The sequence below is a fragment of the Tenrec ecaudatus genome, chromosome 12 (assembly GCF_050624435.1).
Source record: "Tenrec ecaudatus isolate mTenEca1 chromosome 12, mTenEca1.hap1, whole genome shotgun sequence".
Taxonomy (NCBI): domain Eukaryota; kingdom Metazoa; phylum Chordata; class Mammalia; order Afrosoricida; family Tenrecidae; genus Tenrec; species Tenrec ecaudatus.
Window position 1 is genome coordinate 34,878,652 of NC_134541.1, and position 14,296 is coordinate 34,892,947.

The 14,296-nt window shown below is 42.6% G+C and overlaps 1 protein-coding gene across 5 annotated transcripts in view; it reads left to right on the top strand.

Annotated features, from left to right (window-relative positions):
* The window catches only part of ATRN (attractin), a 145,734-nt gene that overhangs the window by 88,413 nt on the left and 43,025 nt on the right, over nucleotides 1-14,296 (top strand). For all 5 annotated transcript variants that reach the window (XM_075563931.1, XM_075563926.1, XM_075563928.1 and 2 more), the window contains exons 19-24: nucleotides 1,473-1,610; nucleotides 3,941-4,034; nucleotides 5,995-6,047; nucleotides 6,929-7,023; nucleotides 7,683-7,761; nucleotides 9,359-9,516. In XM_075563931.1, the coding sequence (XP_075420046.1) occupies nucleotides 1,473-1,610; nucleotides 3,941-4,034; nucleotides 5,995-6,047; nucleotides 6,929-7,023; nucleotides 7,683-7,761; nucleotides 9,359-9,516 (617 nt within the window). The remainder of the gene's footprint in view (nucleotides 1-1,472; nucleotides 1,611-3,940; nucleotides 4,035-5,994; nucleotides 6,048-6,928; nucleotides 7,024-7,682; nucleotides 7,762-9,358; nucleotides 9,517-14,296) is intronic.

Here is a 14,296-nt window from a genome sequence, read left to right on the forward strand (position 1 = left end):
GTGTCTTCCCCCCTCCCCTCCCCACCTTCCCCTCCCCTTCCTGGTATCTCTACTCCATTTCTGTCCCCGAGGAGCTTATCTGACCTGGATTCCATGTGTTGTGAGCTCTTATCTGCACCTGTGTACATGCTCCGGCCTAGCATGAAAGGCAAGATTGGGGTCAAGATAGTGGAGGGTGAGGAAACCTCAAAGAACCAGAGAAACATTGTGTGTTTCTTCTGTGCTATAATTCACCCTGTTGCATTGTTTACAGATCAGTTTTGGGTCTTTGCTCTGACTCCCCTGTAATTCTCAACAATATGCTTGTTGCCTGATCCCATCGACACCTCATGATCTCACAGACTTGTATGCTTCTTCCATGTGGACTTATTGCTTCTCTCCTATATGGCCACTTATTTAACTTCAAGCCTTTAAGACCCAGACGCTATATTGTTTGATAGCACCATCAGTTTTCTGCACCACATTTGCTGTGCACCTATTTTGCTGGGAGAGCGAGCTTCCCTGAATGCCAGGTTGTTGGAACAAAGTGTGCTTGTGTTGAGGCACAGCTTCAGCAGAGGCCCAAAGTCTACCCACTTCCTCAATGTATTGCCATATAAAATATATGTACCTATGCCAGTACCTCGATTTTTATGAATTAACATATTTATGTGAATGCACACCTATGTTTGTACCTCTATCCATAGCTTTGCTTCCAAGCTCTTTCCTGTTTTCTCTTACTTTCCTTCTTCCCCACCTTCACACTCGCCCTTCTTCCGCCTCTTAGTAATTCCTCTCAGCTAGACTGCTATTGCTTCAACACCCCCAGAATCTGTATGTTCTCGTTGTTGACTTTAATTCCCTAGTTGTTCCCTGTCTATAGTATTGTTTGCTCACTGCCTCCTCCTCCCCTAAGCCCCTCCAGAACCTTCAGTCCTCTTGCTTTCTCCTCGGACTTGCTTCCCGTGCTTTTCTTATATAGGTAGGCAAACCAACAATAACGTAGATAATGCAAAAAGAAAATAAAAATTTGGAAAAAAAAGAAATAAAAAATATTTATAAAGAAAAATAATAATAACTAGGCAGAAAACCCCAAAAAGCAAAGATAATTCTAGTAGATCTTTCCGGTGACCTTTATGACTATCTCCCTAATGGTCCTGGGGGTTCCAGGAACTGCCCCTCATAATCATAAGTGTATTTTTGGGGTTCCTCGGGGGCTTTGTGGCTTTTCTTTGCTCCCATTACTGATTTGTCATGTTCCCGTCTTGGTTCTCCCCGCTCTAGGGATTCAGACTGATTCACTCCCTGCCATGTGGTCCCCAGTATTGACCTCTGTTCTTTGGTTATTTTGATCTTATTTCTAAAACTTGTTTTGAGGGGGCCAGTTTTGATGGCTTTGCGTTTAGAAACAAGTAGTTACCAACAGATCCCACTGTGCTTGCTCCTCCTGATTCTGCCCTGGGACAGACCCTTTGACATTCTTTTTCTTTCAGCTTGCCAGTGCAACGGCCACAGCAAGTGCATCGATCAGAGTGTCTGTGAGAAGTGTGAAAACCTGACCACAGGCAAGCACTGCGAGACCTGCATCTCAGGCTTTTATGGTGACCCCACCAACGGAGGAAAATGTCAGCGTAAGTCCTGTCAGCCAGGTCTCCTGACTGCAAATCAGGGCGAGTTGAGTATTTCTCACTGGCTTGAATACCTCAGAGGAAAAATGTCATTTTGTTTTGGATGCTGTAATTCTTATCTGATACTTCTAGTCTGTTTTGAAGATTTTCAGTGGTCCCAAGTTTCCCCATACATGTCAAATGGAAGTCTGCCAGAAATCAGTCATTTTATCGTTAGAACCTATTACAATTTTTAGAACTGATAAGTGATGCCCATGGACAGAATTGATTTGTTCTCATTTCTAATTGAAAAATATACTAGTCGTCCAATAGAACGACCTCATAAGTTCTAAGCAGAAAAGATAAATACGAGAAAATCTCTGCTCACCTCCCAAATTCCCTCTTTAAACTCCTTGATATGGTCCTTCAGATTTTAACCCCCACGATGGGGACAGGATAGAGAAAGCAATCTAGCTATCGGTTGTAGCGCCTCACTGCGGTTCCCTTCTCCCTTCTGTGAAAGAGGCACAGTAGAGAGCAGTGCGGACGTGGTCAGCACTCAGGAGGGCGGACAGTTATTACTACATGTCTAGTAACAACATTTCCCACCATGCTTAAGTAAAGTATAATCATTTCCCTTCCTCGGAAAGTACCCTTCATCACTGAGCATGATTGAGTGAGGTATAGGTGCAATCCATCATGCTGACTCCCACGTGGGACAGTGGTGCTTATAATACCCCCAAGACCCATCCCCTCGTGCAGGGTCTCACACCAAGATATGGCTAGGGGGGGCCTGGCCTGGTGCATGCTGACTTTAACTCATGGGTCGGGTTGGGCCTCCAGCAGCCATCACCCTAAGATCTACAACTGCCATCCAGAAAAATTACATCCTCTCTCCATGGCATCTGTGGGAACTTGGTACAGTTGTTCCGAACATACAGCATTATTCATTTTATTTCAAAGTCCCGATCCAAAATACCAAAACCAAACTCATTGCCAACTCATAGCAACCCTACAGCGGAGGAAAGAACCTCTCCTTTGGTTTCCTAGATTGTAAACCTTTGCAGGAACAGACAAATTCATCTTTGTCCTTCAGACCAGCTATTGATTTGAACTGCTGGCGTTGCGGTTAGCAGCTCAAAACCTAATCCACTTTGCCACCAGGACGCCTCCATTCACAATAGAAAAGCCCATTTTAAATACTATGAGTTAATACTAAGTCTATCATATTTTCCTCCTGGAATTGTAGAAATCTTAGTACTGGTAATAGTCACAATTTATTGAACACCTACTATGTTCAAGGCATCATATATTAAAGAAAGATTATGGGAAGATTCCATTATCTTTTCATTCCGTTTTTCTGTAGACAATTTGAAGGCCCTTGTAGTATTTTGTTATCCTCACAAGGACCCGGTGAAATAGGTACTCTTATTATCCCCATTATTCACAAGGAGACTGAGACTGAGGAAAGTTAAGTAGCATGAACCAACTTCCAGAGCAGCTGCATAGGGAAGGCTAAATCCAACCCAGCCACCACTTTGCTACCCTGCGAGTCTCCATAGTCAACAGAGCAACATGGATTTAAACTTGTTTCATAAGTTTCCTTTAGTGTTTTTTCATTCTTCTTCAGGACATAAAAGTCACCTTTTCCCCAGCCTAATACCTTACTTATGTTCTCTGAAAAACAAGGTATAATTTAAAAGGACATTGGCTAGAAGACTCGTTTATTTCAACTAGAGTATAATATTTGTCATTGCTCACACTTCCAGTTGGGTTGAAAAAAGCTAGCAACATGGGAAGAATTGTTTTCCATGAAGGTGAAGAAGCACTACCCTGGCCTTTGGAATTCCACCCCAGTTTTGAGCCCTGGTGTAATTTGGATGGTGGCCATTTTAGAGGAGAAGGCTCCTTAACGGAAATAGAGGCCAGTAGACCAGCCCTCCCCTCAGAGACTCTCCCAGAGGCCAGGCCTGTCTATATCCCCACCCCTAGTGCCTGGCATACATACAGGAGGTGCTTCTTAGATAGGTACTGGAGGAATGAAATTCAGTATCTGATAGTGAAAATCAGGACTGCCAAAAAGGTCAAAACAGCTGGTGATTGCACCAGATGGCTGTGAGAACCAGCTTCTCTTTTTCTCCCTTTTTTTTTTTTTTTTTTGTTTTGTTTTAACTTCTTTAAGACTTGGGTTCCTTTATGTTAAGACAAATCATTAGCTGGAAAACATAAATGTTACCCACTTAAAAAAATGTAATGTCTGGTCACATTCCATTTGGATAAAGTTCGCACATTTGTTTTTAAGAGCAGCTCTGGCAGTAGTAAGCCGATGTAACCACAGTTCCTCTCCTCCCCAGCATGCAAGTGCAATGGACACGCGTCGCTGTGCAATACCAACACTGGCAAGTGCTTCTGCACCACAAAGGGTGTCAAAGGGGACGAATGCCAGCTGTGAGTACCATATGCCCCAAGCCCCTGCCATGGACCAGGTCTGGGTCTAGCGAGAGAGAGTCGAGACTCACTCTGTCTGCATCACTGAGGAAGGCCAAAGGGCAGTGAACCTGCCTAAACTCTGAGCACCATCCTCTACCCTGTGCCTTGTCTCCTGGAGTCACTGGTCTTTGCATTTGAAATGTGGCTCACTCTACTGCACACCTGGCTAAGTTCGTCACCTCCAAAATTGGGGAGGTCATCAGATGACCAGTAATTCCTCCAGGGCTTTGTAAGCCACATTTTATGTTTTAGTGACACTGACGTTTCCCAGTTTCTGATTTTTGTCACAACAAAGCAGACTACACCTTTTCCTGTAGGCGAACAATGAAGGAGCTGGTGTGAGGTGACGGTTTTTTTATTCGGCATTTTGTTTTGCTCTCTGATCATGGAGATGATCTTCTGGCCTTTTATGCATCCTTCCCTGCTTTGGTTTGGACTACCCACACTTAAGCTTGTTAGACTTTTCCCTTAGAAGGTCCAGAGTCCTCACCAGTGAGCAGGACCTCAGCAATCTGTTAGGCCAGCAGAGTCGAGAAAGGATGCAGGCTCAGTATCAGCGCAGCTTGGGTTTTAGCCCCTGCTTTGCCTCATTTCACAGGGCTCTTAGCAAATGACTCAACCATTTGGAGCCACTTATTCTCCTTCTAGCAACAGTGGAGCTAGCAATGATTGCTTTTAGTATCCTGGTAAGTTGAAATGAGAGTGGTCGATCCTCAGTTAATACATACCTATTTGCTTCTTAGGTAAACCTCACAAAACACGTGGGCTCAGTCTGTTCATTCACTCCAGAAGAGACTTAAAGAGAGAAAGGACATGTTTAGTACTGTTACACTGAGCTGATACAGCCAGCTACATCATTGGCCAGCTTTGTTTTTCTGAAAGAACAGTAGTAGTTCTAGTGAATGTGCTAATTGATAGTGGTATTAAGGAGGAACTGGCTCCATGTACATTTTATATATTATACCAACATGTGTATTTACTGGCTTCATGTTGCCCTAAAGCCAGTATCTGATGAAAATCTAATCAAAGATTAGATTTCATCAAAGATAAGTTTAACTTTTGAACCAAGTTTCTGCAGAGAAAAATGTAAGAGAACAGAGTTGCTTACTCTTAGCCTTAGTTAGGGTAAAGAAATAAGGTATAGGTCTAATGTGACAGACTTTCTTTTCCAGTTTTTTGTTTTTTACTTAAGCATATACTAGTAATTACTGTGGAAATTTTCTTGACTGAGAAAGATGTTCAACCCAACTTGTGAATGACAGCCACGCAAACCTCCCAGAGTCCTCTCGTGTATTTCATTGCAAAGGAGCCCTGATTCCTGTACGGCGCCTGTGCTTGAATGGCTTTAAGAGTTGGGAGAATGGGTTTTGTTGATGTTTAATGTTTATAGAAAAGTTAGTGATTCTTTTGACTAGGGCTTATTTTATTTCCTCCAGAATGGTGAGAACTGTTGAGATGTTGGTTTGCTTGCTTTTGTTTTTTACTTTTAAAGGGATTCTTGGTGTTGAGCCTTCTTGTACTTAAAGAATAGGACCCCTTTATCCAGGGTGGCATAGGGGAAAAGTAAGAATATTCTAACTGTGCTTCCAGAAGATTCCTTAGTTCAAACAAAAGTGAGAGTGTGAAATGGGGTCTAGATTGATGGAACTGCGTAAATCTCGTGCTGTAGCAATTGTTTATCAGTTATATTTGTATCTTGGATTCCTTGACCCGCTGAGCGATTCACATTGAGAATGAATGCAAATACTCATTAATCCACCTGATCTGAATCACAGTGAAGAATGTAATTATACTGCCCTAAAACCAACTTTTTTTAAACCAACTCATAAAGAAGCTTCTACTTGATTTTTAAATGCATATAGCTTTTTAAAAAATAAAATAGCAACAAGATATGCTCTTTGCTCTTTTTAACCTCTAGATGTGAAGTAGAAAATCGATACCAGGGCAACCCTCTCAAAGGAACATGTTATTGTAAGTGATTTTGCAATTCTTCTTTTTCTAGAAGCAAAATAGTTCAATGAACTTACTGTTTTCTGTATCCTGATTTAAGAGTGATATGTGTTGCAGGACATCATTACTGACTTTTCAGAGCTCATAAGGCAATATTATGAAAAAATTCATTTCAACAAATTAGGCAACTTAGGTTAGTCAAATTCTTAGCAAGACATAGATTGTCAAAACCGACTCAAGAAAAAAGTAGAAAAGCAGAGTAAATAAGCAATTTAAAATCTTTCCACAAAGGAAAGCCCACCTGCAGATGGTTTCACCAGTGAATTCTGCCAAAAATTTAAGGATTATAGCCCCAAACTTCTACAAAGTGACGCAGGAAACTGAGAAAAGAATGCTTCTCCTCTCGTTCTATCAATGTAGTGACTTTGGGCAGACTGAGGCTCTGGCTCTTGGGTCTTCATCCAAGGGTGGGTAATGGAGGAGCAGAAGTTTGCAAAACTGAATGCAAGAACGCAAGAAGTCTCCGTTAATCACAGGAAAACAAATACTAAGACATTTCTTTATTTCAATAACAAAAGTATATAGCCCCGGACCTACAATCAAACATTTTCTGTACATCAAAGCTCCTACTTCTGTATCACTGAGCAATACCTAGCATGTAATAGACTAGTTAATACTTGCAAGTTGAGTTAGGTTAGAGCCTGAAGGATCATGATACACAAAGTGCTTGGTGGGTTGACTCAAAAAAAACGATGCTGCTCACAGATTGGATTTCCTTTGACAGACATCACAGCTTCGGGTAGAGGTGAACCAAGGGGTAGATTGAGGAAGTCAATCTGTGTCTCTAGAGACCTGCTGCTCTGTTTTGTTTTTTAAATGATCTTTCTTTTTTTCCTCCATAGATACTCTTCTTATTGACTATCAGTTCACCTTTAGCTTATCCCAGGAAGATGACCGCTATTATACAGCTATCAATTTTGTGGCTACACCCGATGAAGTAGGATTTTTAAAGCTTTCTTAGTTTATTTCGAGTTGTACGGGTTATTGCTTGGTCGCTGTGGACAGAAGTGGACTACCTTGTCAGTAGTCTCCAGAGTGAAGTACATAGATCACCTTTACAAGTACAGGGGGGGAATGTTAGACTCTATCCCAAAGTCTCAAGTGTTAAGTTTTACAAGAATGTGAAACACAGACTAGCATTGACTCCCAATATACTTGTTTTTCCAATTAGCCCTTCATAAATCCATGAAGAAAAGGAGACGGGGGAATCCCATCATTATCAGGTTGATTCTAATTCATAGCCACCATGCAGGACAGTGTAGAAGCCCATAGGAATGTCCAGGCTGGGATTTTTACTGAAGGAGCCCTGGTGGTGCTGTTGGCCACAGATGTACTGAAAGTCTTCTTAAAAACTCTTCATGGGTTTAGGCATTTGCTAAATTGTAAAATTTCATGGGAGGGTGAATAAATTTTATTTGGCATATGTTTCTTGTATTAAAGCTGAGAATTTTACTAGCTTTCATAAATTTCTCTTAAGCTACTGTAAAGTACTGATAATTTGATAATTAAGGAAGTTTAGAATAGTAAAAGTTAATTTTTTTTTTCAGTCTAGAAACTATTCAAATAAATTTTCTAATTATTTGCATCTCTCACCAGCAAAACCGGGATTTGGATATGTTCATCAATGCCTCCAAAAATTTCAACCTCAACATCACCTGGGCTGCCAGCTTCTCAGGTAAAAACACACCTAGTAGAGAAGACTCTCCAAGTCGAAGTCCTAGGTTGAGAAATATAAAGCAGCTGAGGAAGCAGGCTTTGGAGATAGGGAGATGATGGCTTGGACACCACCTTTGCTGCTTGATCTGTGAAGCCTTAAGCCACTGTCTTTTCCCTCGCCACTGTCTTTTCCCTCTCTTGACCTCAAGGTTATTTATCTGTACAAGTGAGGCCAACAGTATTAGCTCTTAGATTTGTAGTGCAGGTGAAATCAAGTTACCATGCCAAAATTTGCTGTGCTACGGGGCTCAGTACATGACTACAGCCCATACCTGACTGCCTGCACTAACGCCCCATTGTCCTCATCCCTGCCTCAGGAGTGGACACCCACATGAATTTTGTTGCAAGAAATGGAAACAAGTAAATTCACATGAGATTTTACTAAGTAAGAGAACTGTGCTTTGGGAATTCCATCAGGCTGTAAGAGCACGGCTTTTACTGTCTTGTTCATCTTACCAGGAATCACTGAAGCAGACCTGCTTGACAGAAAACGTACTGAAGAAACAAAGGGTGGCACTCCCGTAGTGATTCAAGCATAGTTTGACAGACAGACAGACAGACAGACTTGACTTTGAATTCACCCTGTTGTTGTTAACAAGCACAGTGCTGTTGGGGCAAGGCAATTTCCTTTTTCTGAGCCATTTTCTTCGCCTATGAAATAAAACAGTTAAAAACTGCCCAGCCATAAAGAGAGAGAGGATGGCACACGGCCATACAGTGTTCCTGTGGGCACAAGGTCACAGTAGGCCAGAGCCCGCTCGCTGGCACTCACACGAAGAGTGTTACAAGGATTAAATGTGATGAAAAGCGAAGTGCCCAGTGTAACTAACCCTTACACAGTAAATTCTCACGGGTAACAGTATGGTCATCCTCAGTATTACTTTTATTGTAGTAACGTGTTCCTATGATGTCTGTCTTCTGATAAAAACACATCATTCAGAGTGACGCAAAACAAAAATATTACCTTTGTGCTGTTAGCACCTTAGCGCTCCAATGTCTTTTAAAACGGTGTAGAATTTGAAAAATCTTCTGAAATTTAGAGTGAGGAGAGACTTAACAAAAAGTTTAAATTATCAAAGCATTTAGAGAAAGGCAAAGGTTTCAACTCAGATGTGAGAGAGAAAAAAATTCCTTTTATGAGTCTTCATAGACACCAGAATTCCCGACTGAGGGAGACTATGGAATGCTGAAGGACTGTTTGGAGTGTGGCTGTCCTGAGTGAGCAGAATTTAACTTTTAGCTGGTAACTAAAGGAGGGCTTCGTGCCCCTTCTCCGTGTTGATGAAGCTTGAGGCCACTGCCAGTTGGGAAGTGAGAGGTGAGTTGGTCTCCTTAGTACAGAGGGAGGTCTACAGCCCTGCCAAGCAGATAGAAAGTGGAATTACAAAGGAATTGAAGTGTTAGCAGAAGGTTTCACTTACTGCTTGTTTAATGGGAGTCTATATTTTCATGAAGGGTGCTCTGGTGGCATAGTGAGGCTGTAACCCACAGGATTTTGAGACACCATGCACAGACACAAATAAATCTCTTCTTTTTAATTCTCTTCTTTCCAACAGCTGGGACCCAAGCTGGAGAAGAGATGCCCGTTGTCTCCAAAACCAGCATTAAGGAGTACAAAGATAGCTTTTCTAATGAGAAGTTTGATTTTCGCAACCACCCCAACATTACTTTCTTTGTTTATGTCAGCAATTTCACCTGGCCCATCAAAATTCAGGTAAGAAGTGGTTTGGGGCCTCATACTTGCAAAAGTGGTCCAAGCTCTGTAGTGAAAAGGAAATTCTCTCATGTGCAACATGTAGCAAGTGAGATGTACAGTGTAGTTTGTCTTGGTGGTCTCTGTGCAAGGGGAGTCCAACTGAGCACATAAATAGCATGAAGAAGATTATTGTGGGATTGACTTGAACCTCTTAGAAGCAAACTATTAGCCCATTTAAAAGCAAGTAGCTGTAACAAAGGTAATTGTTAGAGGTGTTTTTGTGCTTTGTCTGCCATTTAAAAAATAAGTAGGACCACACAAAAGAGTTTCAGTTCTGGGGTCAGCAAGGTGGGTAGAAGTGAAGTAAGCACGCATGTAACCAGGGTAACGCTGAGTGTGGAAAGAGTTCCACGCAGTCACAGGACACAGAATCGGCACAGAAAACCCCATAGCCTTTCCGTATCCAACAACCAGTGTGCTGCAGAGACTGACATGAAGAGCATCGCCTTTATCTTCCATCACAGAAAACGAGTCACTGCAAATCTAGCAGAGCATAAACAAGGTGAACGTACACTGATTAAAGAAATCAGAGAAGACATGCACAAGTAGTCCTACCATGTTCGTTAATTAGAGGAGAATCAACATAACAAAATCTTCCCAAATTGATCTATAGGTGTAGTGCAGTACCGAAGTCTTTGCTAATCCATTTTTAGCCGACACTCCCTCCAGCACATGCACTATTATTTCCCTTTTTTTTTAACCTGAGAGCCCTTGTATCTTTTGCATCCTAGTTTTATCTCAGAGTCTCTGTCTAGACATCACTTGAATGTGGACTCACTGGGTGATAGGTTTTCTTTTTCTCTCCCCCAAGTGGTGTGCCGTCATCCAATCACTATTGGGTTGGATGAATCTTAGGCTTATCTGAAATAGTTCCTGTCCTCTCTCTTGAATTTTGCCTTGGGTTTATTATTTTCAGAGTAGATCAGGTAGATTTTTAGAATGTCCAGCATATTTTATCTAGCATTCCTGTTATTTCCTTCTGTTAGCTCTACTGCCCAAAACCTATCATACCTTGTCTGCATTTGGTCTCTTGATGTTCCATGTACTCTGTTTCTGACTGTTTTCTTACTGCTGACCTCAGTAATTTGTCACTATGTCAGCTAATCATGGGTTTGAGAGTGAGCAATAGGAACCAATAATAACATGGCTTTACTTACTCGCGAGGGTATTTCTCCCTCACAAGAGTCTAAGGATTGGCAATCCCAGGCGTGAATGAGTACTTTGTTTCCCCAAACCTTCCAAACCAGCTTCGTGCTGTGTACTACTTCACCACTCATCTGTAGAAATCTCTCCTCTGGTCTAGCTGTCCTCTGCTTGAAAGATTCAATGAAGGGGACGGAGCAATGGGTCTGTCCTAGATACCTCAAAGTTACTTCTGTTTATTTACATTCTCTTGGTCAGAGCTTAGTCACACGACTACATCTGGTGGCAAGGACAACTAAGAAATGTGGTCTTTATTTTAGGTGACCATCAATTTTTCTTTTCTTGGAAAAATCTTATAATAGACACTTGAGGCTATCCATCCAGTGGTACCTGCCATGGTGTTCATGTCTCTACTTGAGAATCTTGCTCAGGGACACTTAGAAAGACCACACATTAGAATGGTAAACATAGGTTTTGACCCATGGCCCCCTTTTTTCTTTGTCAAACTTTGTATGCACATGTTAAAAAATATATTCTCCAGAGTTCTTGTCCTTTGGTCTGTTCACTTACTGGTAAGGCTTATGAGAAATCTAGGTGGGGGGGAATGCAAGCAAGCTTCTTAGACCTATAATTTGTTTAATGTTTAAAAATATCACATTTAGGAGTCATAACCAAAAAATGCCTTACCATGCATGGTAGATTTGGGGGGAGCGGCATGATAGATTTTTAAGAAAATGCAGGAAGATTACTTAAGGAAGAAATGGTAATTAAACAAACATTTTTCTCTCACACCCTTCTCCACTATACCTTGGCCCCAAACTATCCCTGCCATATTTGATGCTTTTTTTCTCTGGTCACTCCTAATAATATAAACACTTAGGAAGTTAGATTGCCTGTTGTTAAGGACTGAAGAATGTCCACCCAAAGTATGTGCTGTAAATCCTAACCTCTATGCAAGTGGGAATTGTCCCGTTTGGAAATGCGTTGTCTTGAGATACAAAAGGTTAAACAAGGAATCGAGAGAAACAGAGACGAGGTAAGCTAGATGCCAAGGCACATAGAGATCTCAGAGGCACCAGGAAGAAGCAGACCCTGCAGAGACAGAGACCTTCCCCTGGAGCAGACGGAGAGAACGAACGCCTTCCCCTAGAACCTGTGTTCTAGCCTCCTGAACTGTGAGAAATCCATTTGTTTGTTAAAGCCTCCCACTTGTGGTACTTCTAACAGCACTAGAGAGCTAAGATGTTTGTGTTCACCCCTTCAGAGTGTGCAGGCATTTCACATGTGAATGATTTTCTTAGAAGCAGCCGCTTCTGAGTCACGAGCTAGGCTCACAGACTTGTGTTCCAGCCAACCGTGCCTTTGCCTCTGTGGTCATTGACTTCAATCTTGTCTAGCCCGTTTGTCTTTCCTGGTACAACCAACTTACTGTACATACCAGTGTGTTATCAAAGAGGGTCTGATGAAATAACTCATCCCATGCACTTAAGATCTCCCTTAATGGTGTGTATTATGTGTTGTAAAGGTGAGGCTCCTGACACTCATGCAGTGTGTTGCTTTTTTCCATGTTTTTTGTGGGACTTACAATTCAGAGATAAGCACCCCAAGTGACTCCCACAACTGTTCTCAAAATCCCTTTGGAGAAACAAGCTGTGCATTAGTTTTCTACGGCTGCATGAACGAATGACCAGAACTTGGCAGCTTAAAACAAACCCTCTGACTGCGACCAAGTCTGTAAGTCAGGAGTCTGACCAGAGCTCAACAAGAGCCCTCAGCTCAGGCTTCAAGCTGAAAGCAAGGTATAGCCAGCCTGTGATCCTATCTGGGGCCCAGGGTCCTCTTCCAAGAACACTGCTTGTTAGCAGAAGTCAGTGTCTTGCCATTGTAGTTCCGAGGTCTACTCTTGCATTTTTGGTTGGCATCGGTGCCATCTCCGCACTAGAGGCTGCCAGCTGGTCCCTGCCTGAAGCTCCCACCACTGCAGTGGATGGCTCCTTCAAGGCCAGTTGGAGAACATCTGTTGCCACGTCAAGTCTCTCTGACATCTTCTGCTTCTGATCTCTCGGCCTGCTTTTGAAATGGCTCACTTGATGAGGCCAGCCCCGCCATACTCCTGGGGAGTGTGCACATGGGGTGGGGATTTGAAGTTCATCTTAGAACTCTGCCTGACGTGGCTATATTTGGGGTAGGCTTTGTGGACATTTTGGTTATTTTTTGAGTTCCAGAGAAATTGGGCTCCAGGCTGTAGTCAGTACGATTCAGTGTCGCCTAATAGCCAAGGTATCATTCATTTCAGCTCGTTGGATTCTTTTTCTGCAAAGGAATTGGCTGGAGCTCTCATAAATATAAGTTATTAGCGTGTTTATGTGGAGCATGTTTTCATACTGATGTGGACATCATTATTTTTATCAATGGAACTTTAGGCTTTGCTGCTTCTAGCTCCAAAAAGATCGATACTTGTGCGAAGCTTTTTGAAAATCTTGACTTGGGCCGCTGATGTTTTCCCCATTTGGAAAGAGGGCTCTGTGCACATGAACAGGCTTTTGTGCTGTAGATAGCCGGGCTGGTGCCAATGCCAAGTGCTAGTTTTCCCTCCCAGTGCCCTGTTGCTCCACCCTCTGAAAGTCACTGGAATGCTTGTAGAGCCTTTCCTTGCGAGGGATCTCTGCCCCCAAACTTTCTCTAGAAAAGTAGTCACCGTAACTGCAGGAATCAAAGAGTGGTTGGTCTTCTACCTGGCTTCTGGTGCGTTTTCCCTGGGCTGGATCACTAACTTGAATCAGACTCACTTATGAAAGCTGCATTCAGGAGCACTTTGGAAAGTAAACCATGGCGTGCTCACCGATTAGTTTGCCAAGCTGTCCTTGAACAGGCAGGTAAGTGCTTTGGAAATGTGCCGTGTTGCTCTGCTGTGCAAATCGCGGTTGTGTTCACCAGCAGTGTGACAGGCCCTGCGGCGTGGTGTGTGCTCGGGGTCCTCACAGGAGACCAGGTGGCACTGGTGCTGTGAGGGGACGTGTGCTGGGGGGGGGGGGGGCGGAGGCAAGGGTAGTCTGAACAAAGGGGGCTACACATTTCTTTATTGCTTCCCCAGAACTTAGCTTTTCTTGATGGAAGTTAGCTCATGTACACACACACACACACACACACACGGAGGTTAGCTCATGTACACGCACACACACACACGGTACCAATTCAGGGCCAAACCGTAGAGACTTTCTTAAAGGGGGAGAGTTGAAAAATACCTAAATGGTACGATGTAGACCGTTCTGTTCTATTTCCATCAGCCTTTCAGTGCAGACAAAAGCCTTTTTGCCTTTGCTCTAAAGCAAAGTAACAGGAAACTGAAATCTGGACTCGGAAATTCATGTAAACCGTGTGCTTTAAACGTTGGTAATGTTAAACTTTAGTTCCTTTACTCTAAATCCATCCCAGGATTCTTTTCTATAATTAGGAACAGATCAAAACCTATAACTGCTGACCAAGGGAATTAGAAACTCACTATAAAAATCTTAGTAGATGCAGTTTTATAAAAACAAACCAACCACCACTCAGACTGAAAAGGCCTGTGTGTAGGAGGGTAGTGGGTGTGTTG